This window comes from Pongo pygmaeus, chromosome 12, assembly GCF_028885625.2.
Source record: "Pongo pygmaeus isolate AG05252 chromosome 12, NHGRI_mPonPyg2-v2.0_pri, whole genome shotgun sequence".
Classification (NCBI taxonomy): Eukaryota; Metazoa; Chordata; class Mammalia; order Primates; family Hominidae; genus Pongo; species Pongo pygmaeus.
Genome location: NC_072385.2, coordinates 65,401,247 through 65,422,160, shown reverse-complemented (window position 1 = coordinate 65,422,160; position 20,914 = coordinate 65,401,247). Strand labels below are relative to the sequence as shown.

The 20,914-nt window shown below is 41.0% G+C and overlaps 1 protein-coding gene and 1 pseudogene across 1 annotated transcript in view; one reads left to right on the top strand and one right to left on the bottom strand.

The window, feature by feature from the left end:
* Positions 1-4,476: 4,476 nt before the first annotated feature.
* LOC129030012 (peptidyl-prolyl cis-trans isomerase A-like) lies at positions 4,477-5,259 on the top strand (annotated as a pseudogene).
* Positions 5,260-9,307: 4,048 nt separating this feature from the next.
* DNAAF10 (dynein axonemal assembly factor 10) overlaps positions 9,308-20,914 on the bottom strand; it is a 27,855-nt gene continuing 16,248 nt past the window's right edge. Inside the window, exons 5-8 of the mRNA XM_054473776.2 lie at positions 18,101-18,216; positions 16,673-16,807; positions 14,070-14,167; positions 9,308-10,830 (exon numbers count right to left, since the gene is read on the bottom strand). Coding sequence (XP_054329751.1) covers positions 10,623-10,830; positions 14,070-14,167; positions 16,673-16,807; positions 18,101-18,216 — 557 coding nt within the window. The 3' untranslated portion in view covers positions 9,308-10,622. The remainder of the gene's footprint in view (positions 10,831-14,069; positions 14,168-16,672; positions 16,808-18,100; positions 18,217-20,914) is intronic.

The window sequence follows — 20,914 nt, the reverse complement described above, 5'->3', positions numbered from 1 at the left end:
CCTGAGTAGCTGGGACTACAGATGCATGCCACCACATGCAGCTAATTTTTTGTATTTTAATAGAGATGGGGTTTCACCATGTTGGCCAGGCTGGTCTCAAACTCCTGGCCTCAATTGATCCACCTGCCTTGGCCTCGAAAAGTGATGGGATTACAGGTGTGAGCCACCACACCTGGCATATACTGCTTTCTTTAGCTTCCATAGCCTCAACAGTGAGCAAGAGAATAAGGCTTCTGACATTCTTCCTAGGAAGCTTTATGGAGCAGATTGGAAAATTCATAACAAGCCCTAAGTGGCCCATAGTGGATTAGTGGGGACTGCGGCCATCAGGATTCCCCCTAGCTGAGGCTTCTGTGTCTTCTGTGTCTGTTTTCTTAGGGCCCTTTAGCCTGTGAGCTCTTAGGAGTGCAGGAAGACCCTCTCTTTCCCCCTGGGTGGCAACAAAATTTCCCCTGGTCCATCATTTCTGAGCCCTAGTTCAGTCCGTGTGCGGCCAGGTCAGCACTCAATAGGGTTCCAAACCTGTTGGCTGCAAGCACAGACTCCCTCTGAGTGTGAATGTTATCTCTCACCAGATAAGGAATGTGCTCAGCCCAGATCAAACACTTGTTTATCTACAGGGTGGTGAGAGCCAAAACTCTGCTTCTGTTTCTCCCTGGTGGTTTATTTGCTTACCCTTATCACCTCTGAGCAGTGGTGTTGTTTGCATAGAGTTCTCGGTTTCTGGCATGTTAAATTTAGAGGTACCCGGGGCTTCTTGGAGGGATTAGAGTGTTGAGCAACTCCTCACGGAGGTGCAGGAGAATAGCACTGGATGAGGGGTCAGGAGATGAGGGCCTGGGTCTGTCTTCAAATGCAGAAATTGAGTGCAGAGGTCTCGAAGGCCTCTTCTGGCACTGACGTTCTGACTGGCTATGAAAGCCTTGGGTGTCATAAAGAAGAAAAGTTGAAGACTTAAAAGGAGGAAGTGTGAGTGTCTTCAGCCTCTGGTGTGAGGGAGAACTGCGAGTCTCTTTTGACCACAGTTTATTTTGTGTTGCTTCTTTTAGCTGCATGGTCCATACGCCAAAGGTGGGCAGGTGGAGGGCTGCTACTCACTAACTCGGTAGTGCAGAAATGGCTTTTAAAAACAGAGGCTATATGGCTGGGCACAGTGGTTCATGCCTGTAATCCCAGCACTTTGGGAGGCCGAAGCAGGCGGATCACTTGAGGTCGGGAGTTCGAGACCAGCCTGATCAACATGGAGAAACCCCGTCTCTACTAAAAATACAAAAATTAGCCGGGCGTGGTGGCGGGCGCCTGTAATCTCAGCTACTTGGGAGGCTGAGTCAGGAGAATCACTTGAACCCAGGAGGCGGAGGTTGCAGTGAGCTGAGATCGTGCCATTGCACTCCAGCCTGGGCAACAAGAGCAAAACTCTGTCTCAAACAAAACAAAACAAAACAAAACAGAACAGTGGATCTGGTGCAAAGAAGACGGAGAGAAATTCTAGAATTCCTGCAGGAAGTTAAGTGATGGTATAAAGAAGTCCTTACTCTGAGAAATACTTCATTAAAATCAGAACTTACAGAATAAACGGTTGGTAGGAGAAAGAGGCATGTACTATTTACTTTACAAAATAATTCCTCACTTTATAAAAAGCCAAATATTTTCTCTTGGAAGTTAGCCTTGTGATGCTACCAGTAAGACTGAATCTATAATAAAGCTAATGATCCCACTTTTGGTTAAAAAACCCATTCTGTAAAAACAAGCATAGGCATGCTATGCAGTGTTGTTATATACAAAGTGGGTTTTCTTCATAAACACAATCACATTTTTGGAAGACATTTCTGTAAGATAATGTCTTTCTCAAGGTCCAGTTTGGCTTGCGTGCCTCCTGGGAATTAAATAGGATAGATTTTTCCAGCTGCATTTGAAAGACAAATTCCGTTCCCTTGTGTTGAAAGGTCTGCAATGCCCACATCTCCCACAAGGGGGCAGCGCACCACAGGGTCTTCAGTTACAACGACGGCCTGGGATTCGGAACGCGCGGCGGAGGGGCCTCCTTCCCAGGGGAAGAAAATCCACTGAAAGTCGTGAAGAGGCGGACCTTATGTACCACGACATAATTGAATTTCATATCTCACGAACCCTGAGTATTTGCCAGAAACTTTCGGGCTGTTCTCATTCAGAAAAGGATGAAATAATTTTTGTGTGTTGGATAGTCCTTAGACATTCCCAGAAAAAAAAATTATTTTTCATGTATATATGCAAAGTGTATCCAGCTAAACCACAAGCAAAAGTGATTTTAAGCAGGTACCAAGACACGCCGGATCATGAAGACACTGTTCTCCCTTCAAGCTCCTTTGGTGAGTTTATGGACACGCATGAGGTAAGCTGCGCCGTTCATGTTCTACTGCGCGTGACTTTGTACTGCCCCTGAGTGGAAAAGGTATTTGAGATTCGAAAGAAGTTATTATTAAGTAAAAATAAATTCCCAAGAAAAGAAATGTAGTATGAAGATCAATTTGAGTGTGTAGGGGGAAGTTTTCCTTTCCTATTTTTGTACTGGGCTGGGCTTGCATTGGTGCACATAAAAGATAATAAAAGTAACTTAAAAAACCAAGGGATTCCATGGTGTCTGGTTTACAACAGCTGATGGAGAAGATAACAATTGCCAAAAGGGAGTATTGGGTGCCAAGACCCAGATCTGGCCTAAGGAAGCATGCATTGGTCGCGTTGGGAGGACGCAGCTAGGGAGGCCGTGCTTGACGGCTCTGTCAGGGCGGCAGAATCCAGTTACACCTCCCAACATCCATTTCCCTGCTTCCTCAGGACCAGAACTCCCAAATGGTAGCCGGGTATAACACTGCACACAATCAGGTTTATCCTTCTCGGTCTCACTGTGATAGGTGTGAACACAGGACCAAATCATGACCAATGGATACAAGCAAAAGTGCTCTTCAAAGTGGCAAGATGTTCTTTTTCTTACTTTTCCTACTTTTCTGATGTTTGGAACGTGGATGTGATGGTTCAACTGGAACAGGCACTCTGGATGAGGCGTAATCTTTATTTTGGGTTTTCAGTTACCTGCAGCTGAACCTAACCCTAATCAACACCACCTTCAAAAAACAGGCCAGAGGTAAGATGGACTTTTTTTTCTGATTACTTGTTTTAATCGTTATTTTATCATTTTAACCACCAACCAACATTTGCTTTTATTTATTTATTTATTTATTTATTTATTTATTTATTTTTGAGACACGGTCTCTCATTTTGCCCAGGCTGGAGTGCAGTAACACAGTCACCACTCACTGCAGCTTCAACCTCCTTGGCTCAAGTGATCCTCCTGCCTCAGCCTCCCAAGCAGCTGGGACAACAGGCTGTGCTACCACACCCAGCTAATTTAAAAAAAAAAATTTTCTGTAGAGACAGTGTCTCACTATGTTGCCCAGGTTGGTCTTGAACTCCTGGCCTCCCAAAGTGCTAGGATTACAAGCGTAAGCCACTGTGCCTGGCCCAACATTTATTAAATGTTGTATTAAGGGGCCACAGGCAGTGGCTCATGCCTATAATCCCAGCACTTTGGGAGGCCGAGGCAGGCAGATCACTTGAGGTGAGGAGTTCAAGACCAGCCTGGCCAACATGGCGAAACCCCATCCCTACTAAAAATAAAAAAAATTAGCTGTGCGTGGTGGCACACGCCTGTAATCCCAGCTACTTCGGAGGCTGAGGTGGGAGAAGTGCTTGAACCCAGGAGACGGAGGTTGCGGTGAGCCAAGATCACGCCACTGCACTCTTCCTGGGTGACAGAGCAAGACTCAGCCTCAATTAAAATAAAAAAGTGTTGTATAAACGGTATTGCTGAGTGATCTGGTTTTAAGTTGGCTTAGGGATAGAGTTGGATCAGAACACTATAAGCAAAGTTCAGTTGTTAAAGAATCCTTCATAAAATTGCTCCACCATGACTGTATAAATGCAGCTGTATTTGGTCACAGCCCTTTTACCTAGAATCTCCTCTTATGCTTTAAGTTAAAAACACAAAGTCAAAATCCTGTTCCTTCATTCAAGCTTGATGTTTGATGTAAAATATACAAAACCTATGGACAACTGCATTAATGGCCATGGCACTGAGGATAATCTGCATCTGCTTCCTCTACTGCATTAATGGCCATGCACTGCGAGGATAATCTGCATCTGCTTTCACTGTGCTGTTCTGATTAATAACCATTTTTCTGGTTCTGGGGTTGAGGACAAGGGTTTAGCCTCTAGATCCCTACACAGTGACAAAGATTCACAGAGTTTTCATACTGCCATTTGTTCATCCTAGACCCAGTAGGGAAAATGGATGAGCAAAGAATTTCTCACCACTCCAGGCAATATGCAGGTACTTAGGGTGGAATAATAGAGGACATTGTCCTAGCAGCCCTGAGTCCTCAGCTGGTTGGACAAGGGACAGGACTTCTGTCAGCAGGTCCTGATAAGTCTGAGTGCAGCATGGGCCCAGTGCCCCCAAGCTCTCAGAGCAGCATTAAGCCCTGTTTCATTGGGACTGCTGGGTATGGCCCTGAGAATGGCGCCTGGCAGTCTAGTCTCATCCAAAGCAGGGAGGTAGGGCTCCACAACACAGTGAGAGTGGCCAGACATTCAGAGATAGAAGTTTCCTGGGTAAGTGTAACCAACCTGCCTTTTAAAAAACATAGCTAGCAGATGCCGACGCCACCGGAAGCCCTGTACTACCAGCGTGGTCAACTCCACGGTGTTCTTCAAAATCACCATCCAGTGAGCCCTTGGGCCGCATCTCCATCGAGCTGTTTGCAGACAAGATTCCAAAGACAGCAGAAAACTTCTGTGCTCTGAGCACTGGAGAGAAAGGATTTGGGTATAAGGGTGCCTGCTTTCACACAATTATTCCAGGGTTTATGTGTCAGGGTGGTGACTTCACACGCCATAATGGCACTGGTCCGTCTATGGGGAGAAATTTGATGATGAGAACTTCATCCTGAAGCATACAGGTCCTGGCATCTTGTCCATAGCAAATGCTGGACCCAACACAGACAGTTCCTAGTTTTTCATCTGCACTGCCAAGACTGAGTGGTTGGATGGCAAGCATGTAGTCTATGGCAAGGTGAAAGAAGGCATGAATATTGTGGAGGCCATGGAGCGCTTTGGGTCCAGGAATGGCAAGACCAGCAAGATCACCACTGCTGACTGTGGACAGCTCTGATCAGTTTGACTTGTGTTTTGTCTTAACCACCAGACCATTCCTTCTGTAGCTCAGGAGAGCACCCCTCCACCCCATTTGCTCGTAGTACCCTAGAATCTTTGCGCCCCCGCTGCAGTTCCATACTTTCCTTATTCTCTTCCATGCCTAGCTGGATTGCAGAGTTAAGTTTATGATTATGAAATAAAAACTAAATAATAACAACAGCAACAAAAACCTAGCTAAAAGCCAATTGCCCACATATTTTTCAAACGAGCCATAGTGCCTGATTGCAGATTGCTATGTTATAATCAGGTTGCACAAGCCAGCTTCATATCCGAAGCCTGCATGTTTCACTTACTTTAGAGGACAGTCTGGTGGCCAAAGGAAAAAAAAAATGTAATTACAAAGTAGCATTTCCCTGGAAGGTTCCAGGCCACCCCATGAGAATTATTCCAGAAATCCCTTACTAAAACACTCTATAATTTACCACCACACCTAGCAAAGTGCTGTAAGTTAAAGAATGGAAACATATTTGCAGTAAAAATTGCACAATAGCCTAGAGCTTCAGGGTTCTGAGACGGTTTTTTTTTTTTAGGCTTCACTAAGGCCTGGATGCATTATTTTAAATACTGTCAACACCTGTCTCTAATTCCACTCTCACAGAAAGACTTCAAAACAATTACACAGAACCTCAGATAAACGGACATGAAGAAGGTTCTCATTTGGCAAACCTAGGCATTTTTGCACCTAAGGGTTCATCCCTCACTACATATGAATGATGCACCATTTTGGTTTTTGCATCAGTTTGGTTTACATGGTCTAGTGCTGGAGAGCCTCATCATTTCTTGGCATACTGAAACACAAATCCACGGATTAGGGGAGAGGAGTGTCCAATGACTCCTGGTCCAGGAGGCTACCTGTTTTTCACAGGGCATCACTCTCTAGATTCAGGAGAGTAAACCCATTTTATCTCACTTGCCAGCAGTTGGTAGTGGCTCCTAGCAGAGTGTGATAAAGCTTGTGAGGCTCAGGAAGAATGAGTAGCATGATTGATTAGTCATGTCTGCAATAAATTAGGGGCAGAGAAGGGTGTACATAGATGGGATAGGAGTATCTGCATTTGAAGCAGTGTATTTCATCAATTCGAATGAGCACATCCTTCTGCCCATTTATGCATCTTCGAAATTAGGATGCGTCTTATAATCACTGCACCAGATTGTCTTTTCCAAAACTAGCCACAGTATTTCAAGTCTCACATGCTTTTTTTTTTTTTTTTTTTTTTTTTTTTTCTGTTTTTTGAGACAGGGGTCTCACTCTGTCGCACAGGCTGGAGTCCAGTGGCACGATCTCAGCTCACTGCACGCTCTGCCTCCCAGGTTCAAGCAACTCTCCCACCTCAGCCTCCCAAGTAACTGGGATTACAGGGGTGTATGACCACGCCCGGATAATTTTTGTATTTTTAGTAGAGACAGGGTTTCACCATGTTGGCCAGGCTGGTCTCAAATTCCTGACCTCAGGTGATCCACCTGCCTTGGCCTCCTAAAGTGCTGGGATTATAGGCGTGAGCCACACACCCAGCTCACATGCTCTTTCAGAACCTAGCCAAGACCCCATCAAAAAGTAGAATTTACTTCATCTCCACAAAGAATTTTAAAAATTTAGCTGGGTGTGGCAGCACACACCTGTAGTCCTAGCTATTCTGGTAGCTGAGGTGGGAGGATTCTTTAAGCCCAGGAGGTTGAGGCTGCAGTGAGCAATGATGGTGCCACTGCACTCCAGCCTGGGCAACAGAGCAACGGAATAAGACCTTGTCACACACACACACACAGAGAAAGAAAAAGGAAGTAGAATGTATGTCCTCTGCCCTTGAACTTGGGATAGGAGGTTGTGATTGCCTCAACTAATAGAGTGTGGCAAAGTGACTGCTAAGTAAATTATGAAGCTAGGTCATTAAAAAAACAAGATAGCTTCTGCCTGCTCTTCTCTTGGGATGCTCACCCTTGGAACCTGGCCACCATGCTCAGGAACCCTATGCCATGTGATGAGCTCAGCCCTTGCTTCTCAGATCTGGTTGAGGTCCCAGCTAACAGCCAGCACCAACTTGCAAGTAATATGAGTGAGTGCCATCTTGGAAGCAGGTCCACCAGCCTTTAGTAGAGCTGCCTGCCTCATGCTATATGGAGCATAGATGAGCCTTCTTTGCTGAACCCTGCCCAAATCATAGACTCCTAAGCAAAATAAATGATAGTGTTTAAGATATGAAGGTCTGCAGTGGTTTGTTATACAGCAATAGGCAACTGAAATAATCGTGGTCAGCCAGGCTGTGGTCTTGACAGTTGTCATTGCCTGCATGTATGTATACACAAGAACATGCTGAAGAAGTGTCAGTGAATTGAAAGAAAACCCTGAAGGCAATAGTGGAACATGTTTTAAAGAAATGCTACATCACAAACACTTTTATGCACAAAGGACAATATTATAAGGAAAACCATGAACACTGATGGCTCTGAACTCAAAAAGTGATTTAGAAGAATTAAACTCTGAATATGAAGGAATCTAGGGAATAGCACACCAAATTTACTTTGTATAAATTTTTCTTTAATTTTTTTATTTCCATAAGTTTGGGGGGAACAGGTGGTATTTGGTTACGTGAATAGGTTCTTTAGTGGTGATCTGTGAGATTTTGGTGCACCCATCACCCGAGCAGTATACACTGAACCTGATTTGTAGTCTTTTGTCCCTCACACCCTTCCCATCTTTCCCCCTGAGTCCCCAAAGCCCACTGTGTCATTCTTATGCCTCTGCATCCTCATAGCTTAGCTCCCACTTATGAGAACATACAATGTTTGGTTTTCCATTCCTGAGTTACTTTACCTAGAATAATAGTCTCCTGTTTATGTTTTTCTTTTTAAGGATGCACACAAGTGATACATAATGGAAAAAAAATCTATGTGTAAATAAAATTAAAAGAACACTCAATTAATATAAAGCAAATAGTGATGAAAAAAAGCATTTTATCACAGTTTCATCATACCAGCCTAGCATCAGTGGTATCAATGACACCTTAGATTTAAAGAAATACAGGTGTTTATTGTTGTTGATTCTATTATATTACCAAACACAAGTGTCCTAGGAGAGATTTCCACAAATTTTCCATTTTTTCTTTGCAAATTAAAAAAAAGCAGATATAAACTTTTTAAAAGTTCAATTTAATTTTTACTTTCATAATTACATCCCATTGTTCTATAAAACATTGGGGCTGGGTGCAGTGGCTCACGTCTAATCCCAACACTTTGGGAGGCTGAGGCGGGTGGATCACCTGAGGTCAGGAGTTCGAGACCAACCTGGCCAACATGGTGAAACCCCATCTCTACTAAAAATACAAAAATTAGCAGGACATGGTGGTGCATGCCTGTAATCCCAGCTACTCGGGAGACTGAGGCAGAAGAATTGCTTGAACCCGGGAGGCCGAGGTTGCAAGTGAGCCGAGATCATGACACTGCACTCCCGCCTGGGTGACAGAGCAAGACTCCGCCTCAAAAAAAAAAAAAAAAAACTGGAAACAACAACAACAAAAAACGCTTAATTTTCTCAACGTAATATTCCAAACAAGTGACTCTCCATGATCACTTGAAACCACATAAATTTTACATATTATGAATGTTTTAGTTGGCTCCGTTTTCTTGAATGGCACAGCATCAGCGGTATCGATGACATCTTTGATTTAATAAAATACAGGTATTTATTGTTGTTTATTCTATTACCAAATACAAGTGTTCTAAGAGCGACTTCTAAAAATTTTCTAAACTAAATAAAAAAAAAAACCTTAATTTTCTTAACTTAATATTCCAAATAAGTGACTCTCCATGATCCCCTGAAATCACATATACTTTACATATTGTGAATGTTTTAGGTGGCTGCGTTCTCTTCAATGGAGGTGGGGGAGGGTAGGCTTAATGAAAATGTGGTAAAGTCAATAATTCCAAAAGGCTTAGCTAAAGATATGGTGAACATTAAAGAAACAAAGTGAATTAAAACTACTAATTAAGCATTTATAAAGCAAAATGATGTAACAATGTTAACTTTATTACTACTGTTAAGGGAACAGAATCAAAGCTTCCGTAGATCTCAAAAACAGAAGTTTATTCATAAAATGCATTTTTAAAGTATGACCAAAAATAAGACTACAAAACCCCTACAATCTTGTACATTTCACCATCACTTACCACAGTCAATAACCAAAAGTCTCACCAATTCAATTCCTGTATTTTAAGTAAAAAAGAGCTCTTTAAAATCAAAGCATTTTGTTTTATGAATTAAATTGCAGAAAATAGTTACCCAAATCTAGACCAACCGTGCCGTTTTGATATATATATATATATTTGTGTTTTTTTTTTGAGACGGAGTCTCACTCTGTCACCAGGGCTGGAGTGCAGTGGTGCAATCTCGGCTCACTGCAATCTCCGCCTCCTGGGTTCAAGTGATTCTCCTGCCTCAGCCTCCCAAGTAGCTGGGATTACAGGCGCCTGCCACTACGCCCAGCTAATTTTTTGTGTTTTTAGTAGAGACGGGGTTTCACCACGTTGGCCAGGCTGGTCTCGAATTCGTGACCTCGTGATTCGCCCACCTCAGCCTCCCAAAGTGCTGGAATTACAGGCGTGAGCTACCATGCCTGGCCCACCATTTTGATATTTTATACAATAATATTATGTCCAGAAACTTACTCACACTGAAATCTCTCAAAATGTATTTATGAAGGTTAATTCAGTTTTTCCAAGGCAAACTCTTTTAAACCAAATGAAATGATTCCCACCACAACATTATAGACACTAAAACATAACACAAGCATAAAGATAAAATATGGAACTTCACGGACACAGAACAAATCTGAAATATGTTTAATTATAGACAACTATTGACATAGAAATGGAAGGGAGAGAAAAGAACTGACCCTGGAGATAGTTTACTTGGTGCTTCTGATACCCACGTGCAGCAGCAAGTCAGCAAACACGCCCCAAGAGAGGCTGGAGGCTGGCGCAGGGGCTTGTGGCTGGGGTCTTTTATCATCGGCCAAATCTAGCTTTGTTCAATGAGGGTCAGAGGACTCCAGAACCTATCTTAAATTCTGTGAGTGTTCCTCTGGAAGGTTTCAAGCCCAAAGTCTTTTTTTTTTTTTTGAGACAGAGTCTTGCTCCATTGCCCAGGCTGGAGTGCAGTGGCACAATCTCGGCTCACTGCAACCTCTGCCTCCCAGGTTCACGCCATTCTCCTGCCTCAGCCTCCCAAGCAGCTAGGACTACAGATGCCTGCCACGATGCCCGGCAAATTTTTTTTTGTATTTTTAGTAGAGACGGGCTTTCACCATGTTAGCCAGGATGGTCTCGATCTCCTGACCTTGTGATCCACCCACCTCGGCCTCAAGTCCAAAGTCTTGAAGTCAAATTTTATTGAGCTTCGTAACGATCAGTACTCTCACCGTTTGGTCAAATGAACTACAGACGCAGAGACCCCTTTTATCTGGACTCCAATCCAAACTTGAAATGGGCTGGGTGGACAACGTAACATTCTGCAGAAGGCTTACAGAACCTGCGACTCCCATCTCTATTCCCTCAGAATCTTTCTTTGACCGCTGAATAGGGTATTCACTGAAAACAAGATCAAAATGGTAAGAGCGCATAAATCTTAGCTTTCACCATTTTATTTTTATACATACACTTCAATGACTCTATTTCTCAGTTGGTTACTAGGACTAATAAATACTTAAAGAATCTTTCTAATACTGAGTTGTTTGCAAATAAAGAGACAATTTCAACCTCAATCCTATCCCCAAAACATGTCATAAAAAAGGGTTATTAGTTCTACTAAAAACTTCTAAAAGTCATTTCTGTTCAACATGTATCTATATTTTATCTTTTAATATGAAAGTTCTAGGTTGATCTAGGATTCTTTAATACATTTACTTGGTGCTTTTGGCAATCTTTTATTTATTGTAATTTTTCTCCAGATATAGATTGCTGGATATCACAGGCAAACAACGTGCAAAGGCAACGGCTGTAAGTAACATTTGCAGAACTTCATCTAAACACTTCTAGAAGGAAAAACTGATGCCAGCTTCTAACCCCCGAGCTCCCTTACACGGACCCAAGCCTAAGGACCTTTTGTGTACCATTTCTATGGGAAGGCGTCACAGGGTGGAGATGTTAGACCTAAATGTAATTGTTTCAAACAAGAAAAAAGTGGTTCTGAGAACATTTTTTTTTTCAGCTGAAAACATAAATTTATACAGTAAGAAAAGCAGAAGGTTAAAGTCATAAATCCTATTTGGTCTAGATTTGAAAAGGGGAAAGAAAACACTCCTCCCCAACAGAGATGTGTTCCTAATAACATACAAAAGTATCACTCCTCAGAAGGCCTTTCAAAACCTACTAGTATCAATTATGACAACACCTTTATTTCATAAATGCTGGCAAAGGCCAAGAACGTAAGAAGCACAAAGCCAATCAGAAGCAGAAAGGAAATGGAAGAAGAATCTACAGGTCAATGATCTACTATTTTCTCTTCCTCTCAAACCCTACAAATCATTTTGATAAAAAAAAGAAAACATTCAGATGAATGTTTAAATACAGACATCTTTCACATATCTCTTGGCAAAGGCTGCAGTTATTTAGTATTCAAAAGATAACAAAGATTTTTTAAAACCCTCCATATTATCTGTTGAAGTTTTAAAAGAATATGTGTATATGATTCAAATACTCGAAAAAAAATCAGCATGTTGAAGTTTTTCATTCAAAAAACAAGTCGTGAATAACTAGATGATTTCTTCTAGGAGCTGTTGGTTCAGTGGTCAATAAATATTTACAATTTAATTGCATTACTACCAAGACAGACTGGCAAATGAAAATAAAGCTAAATATCATTGTACTTAAACCAATTCCCTTTGCTGGTACAATACTTGACAGTAAAACTCCAAACCGATTTGAAGATTAGACTGAACATCTGTTCTGGTTAGGTGTAAAGTTTACATTGTGCTAAACTTCAAATTTGCATACAGACCTAACTTTACTGACGGAACTAAATCCACTGTAGTAAAAAATTCCAGCTGCGAAAGTGTTCGTGTGTCTCATGGAATACAAATCCATGTGGAGATTACAAAGAAAGCTGGGACTAGTTCTTCAAGTGAGCAGCCTAAAGAGTTTGGTCACCAAGTAAAATAGTGACGTGCCACCACATGGCTTCACTAAGGGGACTGGCAGAGTCTAACATGGGGAGGAGACCAGGGTGGACGAATCAGGGAAGAACAATGGGCAGAGGTGCTAGAAGAAGGGAAACTAGCAAGTGATCTCTCTACCCCACATTCTCCCAGAACGCCTCAAACTTTTTCTCTGCTTTTCACTCAGAAACCATACTGGTTGTTTGTTTGTTGAGACAGAAAAAGTCTCTGTCGCTCTGTCTCACTCTGTCACCCAGGCTGGAGTGCAGTGGTGCGATCTCGACTCCCTGAGACCTCTACCTCCCAGATTCAGGCAATTCTCGTGCCTCAGCCTCCTAAGTAGCTGGGATTACAGACGTGTGCCACCACGCCCGGCTAGTTCTTGTATTTTTAGTAGAGACATGGTTTTGCCATAACCAAAGTGTTTCGATCTAAAGCGCTCACTCTGGCTGGGCGCAGTGGCTCACACTCATAATTCCAGTACTTTGGGAGGCCAAGGTGGGTGGATCACCTGAGGTCAGGAGTTCGAGACCAGTCTGGCCAACATGGTGAAACCCCGTCTCTACTAAAAATACAAAAATTAGCTGGGCGTGGTGGTGGGCACCTGTAATCCTAGTTACTCGGGAGGCTGAGGCAGGAGAACCCCTTGAACCTGGAGGTGGAGTCTGCGGTGAGACGAGATCATGCCACTACACTCCAGCCTGGGTGACAGAGCAAGACTCTGTCAGAAAATACAAGATAAAGCGTTCAATCTGTTTTTTTGTCAGTGGTATCCCTGCACACAGTACTTTAACAAGCACTTTCCAACTGTAGCCCTGTTTTTCGGAACCCCTTCCAGCTTCTCAAAGGAGCTAATAGAGAAGAATTTTATAAATGTGAAAGTCCCAGATATATTGAGGATGGTGTTTTTCTTCTTACATTATTAATGAAAACTTTATTTTTGAAATGTCCTCCATTTATGGGCTTGCTATTTTTTCCCTGAGTGATGTTTAAGAAAGATGTAATTTTTCCTCTCCAAGTACATATTGCTTAGCTAATAAAGTATTCAGAAATACCATTAACTCACAATTTTTATCAGACCTTTAATTTTTGTTTTGTTTTGTTTCCTTTTCACAGGCCAACCCTGAGCAAGGATATCAGACCTTTAAATGATCTAGTATCTACGATGTTAGCGCCCTTGGGATTCAGAAAGTAGTGTGCATAGTAAAAGCTTTCACTGTAACTCACCCTGCCTAGATATGCAGAAAGCAAATTCAGTGATAAGATCTTTCCTGGAGACCAATCAGGAGTCTCAGGCTCTGTTGGGGTCTATCACAATGATGTTATCTAAATTTAGGCAAGGAACCCTTTCCCCATCTTTTAGAGGCAGTGAGTGTTCTAATCACTTCAAGATAGTATCCGATAAAAGTCTTGGGCCAAATTTTTCATACTTAGAAGACACAACTAAAATGATATACTAAAATGTATCAAAAGAAGATTAGTGTACACTCTACCAAGTGTAAAGTATACTCATACAAAATGCTTAGAAAACAAGTTATGTAACACCATGAAATTTTAAATCATATCAAAATGAACTAAGTCAAAGCAGGAAAAAAAAGAAAAAAAAGTTCAATCTAATCCTACTTTATACCCACAGGTAACTTTAAAAGGAGCAGTGTGCACTGGCAGACTTACTACTTCCAGAGGTGAAGGCCGCCGGCGCCTCCAGCTGTCAGAAAGAGCTCCCTGTTCTGCGGCAGGTGTCGGACCTGCCACACAGTAGATTTATGAGCCTAAATAGAACAAGAGGCATACAACTGGTTTATATGCTAAATGGTGCCCTGGAAGAGAAACGGTGCAAATAAAAAACTTTTACTACTATAATTTCAATGGTTATAAAAGTAATTAAGGTTATTTTCTGGCACATCTCTTTATAATGGCTATAGAGATTTATAGGAACACATAAGAAATTAGAAAAAGCATCATTTTTCTTTATTGATTTATGAAACAAAGTTCTACTGGATTTTTAAAAAGACAGGTATTAAAATCTATTTAAGTTTATAGTACCAAATACATTATGAAAATAGATTTTACATATTTAAATACCTCTAGTTCATTCTGAGGGGGAAAACACTCAAAATATAAAAGCATATACTTTTGTTTATATATACAAAAAATGTGGACCAAATTTTAAAAATACACTTTAGTTCTGAGAACAGTTTGAGGTTCACAGCAAAACTCAGCAATAAGTATATAGACTGAATTTTAACTAAAATTTATAGACTGAAATTTAACTAACAGCTCCCAGAGCCTTATTTTCAATTTATTGCCATTTACCTGTTCAGTCTTCAAAATAAGGACCATGAGGACTTATAGACAATGTTTATGGTCATAATAAGCTAAGGTCTTTATCATTCACATTAGACTAAAAGACTAAAAACCAGCAACTGGAAGGTTAACAGTTTGTTAGCACCTCAGTAGCAGCCAGTAAATCCATCCTGGCGCCACTGCATTAACTGGGGGGAACTTAGGAGAGAGAGAGAGACAGAGGGAGAGAGAGAAAGGAGGCGGGAGGGAATGAATGACTGCTGCTTTGTAGAAACAGTGGGGCTGGCTATCGTGGTACACCACATTTTAGTGAGTGATTAGTCTTGACCTTTGATTTCAGTAGTCTTTTGAGAGAATTACCATTAGCAGATAAAGACTCATATCTCAAAACACACATTTTGAGTGTGTAACAGTCTCCCAGTGATTAGGTTCAAGCTGTCGAAACATTTTATTTTGTAGCTTAAACTTCTCTTCTTCTTCAGGAAGTTGAGAAAAACACAAAAAGCAAGAGGGGAAATGACCTCTTAAAATACACCAGAGTCATCTATTTGGCAGATTTAGCAATTACTGGGTTAACTAAATATAATTTTAAAAAACTGGGCCAAGTATAGTGGCTCACGCCTATAATCCCAGCACTTTGGGAGGCTGAGGTGGGAGGATCACTTGAGGTCAGGTTTCAAGTCCAGACTGGGCAACACAACAAGACTCTGTCTCTATGAAAAAAAAAAAAAATTTCTAATTAGCCAGATATGGTGGCATGTGCCTGTACTCCCAGCTACTTGGGAGGCTGAGGCAGGAGGATCACTTGAGCCCAGGAGTTTGAGACTGCAGTGAGCCATAATCATGCCACTGCACACCAGCCTGGGTAAGAGGGCAAGATTCTGTCTCCAGAAAAAAAAAAAAAAAGCCAAACAAACAAAACAAAAAACTGGAGATGACACTATTATTTATAGATAATGAAATATGTGTTGCAAATTATACATGGAACAGTTTAGTAAAGTGATCTATGTTGTTGATAGATACTTAATATATTCTGAAATGACAAAAGCAAACCAATATTATAATTTATAGCTATCTTGTCAAGAATTTAGTTTTCATAAGGCAGTGACAATAATTTACACACAATAATAATAATGAGACAAAATAGGAAGGTTCAAGAAATCTTACTGAATCCACAGGACAGAGAGAAGCAAGGGAGTAAGTTGTTACTTCCTGAGCAACTTGTATATTTTAATCTTATGGAAACAAGGAATCTGTAACTGATCTTTCTTTCTTTTTATACTTGAGGAAGTTCAAATCACATTTCCAATCCATTTCTTGTGAATGACAGGACCTTTCTGCATGCATTTTCTGTAATCTCCCCAGTCCAGAAACTATCTTTTTTTTAAACCAGTATTTTCTCTTTGCCCTGCTTTCCTCATCTATTGGTCTAATGCTGTAATACCGTATTTCCCTCTCAGCTACCTCAAAAGCAAGGCAAAGTTAAGTAAGTAAATATTTTTGAACATCTACTATAATCACAGTACTCAGCGATTTAAATAATTTCATTTAATATAGCAAACTGGAATATAAAACAAAGTGTAATGAAATGACATCATGTACATATAGTTATATTTTGAAAAATATATAACCAGGTATTAGCACAAATATTATATACTTATTAGGAAACACCAGGCTTGGTTTTGTTGATCAAATTCCTAATATCAGCTAGGTTTCTTCTAATTGCTCCTAAACTACAAAATAAGATTCCTACCTAACTGAGATCTTTATTATAATCAAGAAGTCTAAAGTTGATAAACTTTGGGGAAGTACTCTTTGCACAGAAAAACTTGTCAAGATCTCACAGGAATATATCAAAAATAGCTCCCTTCACATAAAGACCTGGAAGAAACCTTGGTGACTAATTCTACTTATCAGTCTAAACCAAGCTATCATTCTTCTTCATAGAAAGACATTTCCCTCATATTTACCTTTTCTGAAACAGAGGCAAAACCTTTGGTTGGATGCTGTGTTCTCATGTCAAAAACATGGAACTTTCCTTCCAGAGATGTGGCTACTAACTTATTCATACTTATGTCTTTTCTGTCAAACTCCAAGCTACACACCTGAAAATAGAGAATACTTATTATTGGTAGTCTCACCAGTATTACTCAGGAGGCTCTTTTATACTAAGTAAAACAGCTTTAAAATGGTCAGATAATGTGAAAGCACTCCAACGATCATTTTATCTTTTAACTTTTACCATAAAAAATTTTTTCCAGCCAGGCGTGGTGGCTTATGCCTGTAATCCCAGCACTTTGGGAGGCCAAGGCAGGTGGATCACGAGGTCAGGAGATCAAGACCAGCCTGGCCTACATGGTGAAACCCTGTCTCTGCTAAAAATACGAAAATTAGCCAGGCGTGGTGGCATGTGCCTGTAGTCCCAGCTGCTTGGGAGGCTGAGGCAGAAGAATCGCTTGAACCCGGGAGGCGGAGGTTGCAGTGAGCTAAGATCATGCCACTGCACTCCATCCTGGGCGACAGAGAGAGACTCTGTCTCAAAAAAAACATTCTTTTTTTTTTTTGGCTAGGCACAGTGGCTCACGCCTGTAATCCCAGCACTTTGGGAGGCCAAGGTGGGCAGATCACGAGGTCAGGAGATTGAGACCATCCTGGCTAACACGATGAAACCCCATCTCTACTAAAAAATATGAAAAATTAGCCGGGCGTAGTGACAGGTGCCTGTAGTCCCAGCTACTTGGGAGGCTGAGGCAGGAGAATGGCATGAACCTGGGAGGCAGAGCTTGCAGTGAGCCAACATCGTGCCACTGCACTCCAGCCTGGGCGACAGAGCAAGACTCCATCCCCCCCCCAAAAAAAAAAAACCATTTTTTTTTCCATTAGTAAGATCAACAAAACAATCTTGGGTTCCCATGCTCAGTGAATGCCTTTGGGGAATCATTATTTAACTTTTTACATTATTTAACAGTTAAGTCAAGGCTGACAGTAGAAAACAGGAGGAAACCACATTCTTTGCTAAAGGTGTACAACTGAGGAACCAAAAATCTGAGCTGGGGAGGTGACTACTGTTTCAGGCTTTCTGACATTGGCATCAAAAGGCCTTTTACTTGCTTATTTTGAAATCTTACTACATGGCCCACAGGGGTCTGAAGACAGGCTGACGGGGCTGGTGACTCCCCCAACATTGTGCAAACCACATGTGGGTGTAAGCTCATTTTCTGAAGAGAGGATCCAGGATTTTCATTAGATTCTCAAATGGATTTGGCCTCAAAAAGTTAAGAACCATTGGCAGAGGGGTTGACTCAGATGAGTTACTAGAGGTGTTTTCCTTTTGTAGTAGTTCAGAGGTGAATGGAAACATGCTCAGAGAAACCAAAAAGCCTCAGAATGTACTTTACCCCATTTTTGATGTTTGTCTCCCACCGTAATGCCATATTTCTGAGATCAAATAGTTTGATATCCCCATTGTCATAGCCCGCACAAACAACACGTTCTTCTTGATTATAAGCATTGCCTGGAAATCAAGATACAACATTTCACATCCTTATAAAGGCTGCTTCAAAAAAATCTTATGAAACTATACATAAAACTTATATTAAATCAGATTTTAAAAATCACACTGGGTAGAATCCCATCTTATCAATCCTGACAGGATATCAAGATTATTAATGTGGTATCCATTAGTTTTTTGTTTTGTTTAAATCTCTGATAGAGTTTGGATATTTGTCCCCCCAAATCTCATGTTGATGTATGATCCCCAATGTCGGAGGTGGGGCCTGATGGGAGGTGCTGGGTCATGGGGCTGGATCCCTCATGAATGGCTCAGTGCAGTCCTTATGGTAATGAGTTTTCGCTCTTCTAGTTCATGTGAGGTCTGGTTGTTAAAGAGTCTGGCACCTCCCTCCTCCCCTCTCTCTTGCTCCCTCTCTTGCCATGTGACATGCCTGCTCCCTTTTCGCCTTCTGCCATGAGCAGACAATTCCTGAGGTCTCACCAGAAGCAGATACTGGCACCATGCTTCTTGGATACTCTTGCAGAACCGTGAGACAAATAAAACTCTGTTCTTTATAAACTACCCAGTCTCAGGTATTCCTTTATAGCAATAAAGCAATTCAATGCAAAGCAGACTAACTAATATAAGCTCATTCACTGTAATTCCATACTGAAAGGATATGTAAAAGTGTTTATTGAATTCAATTTAAATAAAATGCTTTATAGGAGATCGAGACCATCTTGGCTAACACAGTGAAACCCTGTCTCTACTAAAAAAAAAAAAAAAATACAAAAAATTAGCCGGGTGTGGTGGCAGGTGCCTGTAGTCCCAGCTACTCGGGAAGCTGAGGCAGGAGAATGGCATGAACCTGGGAGGCAGAGCTTGCAGTGAGCCAAAATCGCGCCAATGCACTCCAGCCTGGGCAACAAAGCGAGACTCTGTCTCAAAAAAAAAGAAAAGAAAATGCTTTCTACTATATCCGCAAAGGCTAGCAGGCCAACTACAGCTCAAACACAAAGGGGTCTCAGAGAATAAATACAGTTATACTTCTATTGCTTTCTTGGCAGTAACTATATTTGAATGCAAACAGAAACTTTAAAACTAATTTAACTTGAAAAATGTTGTTCTGGTGTGATTCCATCTTTACAAGGAAATCTGAAATAAGTTGTAGCACACTGTGACATATTTTTAGTAGTGTGGATGATCATACCTGAAGTAAGTTTATAATCTGTGGTTAAACTCATCCTCCTGGAATTAATTCAAGGATTTTTTTCCAAGTACCTCTCGCTGAGGAAAGACTGTTAAGTGAGAAGGAGGCCCCTGTCACTGTGCTAGGCTATCTGGGCATCCTATCCCAATGCTTTCATTCTCTACTGCCTCTAACTTCGTTTTTCTCATAAACTCCAGCCCTGCATTTCCACTGTGGGCCCCACCTAGATGGTACACCATCATCTTAAACTCATGATGTCCCAAAATGACCTTATCATTTTCCTTTACAAATTATCCCACCCGTTGTATAATTTTTTCAATTAATACCATCATTCACCCCACAATCAGCCTGAAAACTCAGTCATCTTGGACATAATCCTTTTCTTTGTTCTTCATATCCAAAAACATTCCCAAATTCTATGTATTCTGCATAATATTATCTTCTGAATCATCCACTCTGCTCCCTTCTCAGTGCTTGTAACTTAGGTCTTCCCTGGAATACTGCAAAGAGCTCTTGAACTCATATTCTCTGTACCACTCATCACTCCTGCTAAATACCACTAGTTCATTTTCCTAAAGCTCGGATTTCATCTCTTCCTTGAAAACACCATCAAAAACTTAGAACTATCTTCAGGCCATCCTAACACCTATGGCCATTGTCCTGAGCCATCTCTAAGGATATTCCTACTATTACTCTCTTCTACCGTCAGCCATCCCTATCCATGGGTTCTGCATCTATAGGCAACCAACCATGGATCAAAAATATTTGGAAAAAAATTTGCGTCTACACTAAAAATGTACAGACTTCTTGTGCTTGTCATTATTCCCTAAACAATACAACAATGACTGACACAGCATTTACATTATATTAGGTATTACAAGTAATCTAGAGATGATTTAAAGTATACGGGAGGATGTGTTAAACCATTCATGAGAACTCCGCCCCCATTAATCACCTCCCACCAGGCCCCACCTCCAACACTGGGGATTACAATTGACATGAGATTTGGTGGGGACATAGATCCAAGCCATATCAAAGGGCAAATGTCAATTAGTCTTACAAAATCAATATTCATTTTAAGTAAATTAATAAAGGAATAGTTATCAAAATTTATAAGAAGTAACTTTGTAATGGCAAACTATTTTCTAGAAAATAAACATACTCCGTATACAGTGTAATGTATGATTTGTTAGGTTACCGTTTGCATTTGAGGCTTGGTTTATCCCCATTAATGGTGTCTGACTTTAAATTAGATCAATATTATCTAGTTAAACAGAAACACATAATAATAAGCACAATTCTCAGCACTTTACATGTAATTAACTCATTGAATCTTCATGACAACACAACTAAGTAAATTCTATTATTAATTCCATTTTATAAATGAAACAACCAAGGAACAGATAACTTTGGTAACTTGCTCCAGGCCACATGGCCAATAAGTAGCAGGTGAGAATTCAAACCCAGGCCCCAGAGGCTGACATTAACCACCACGTGTATTTGCCTCAG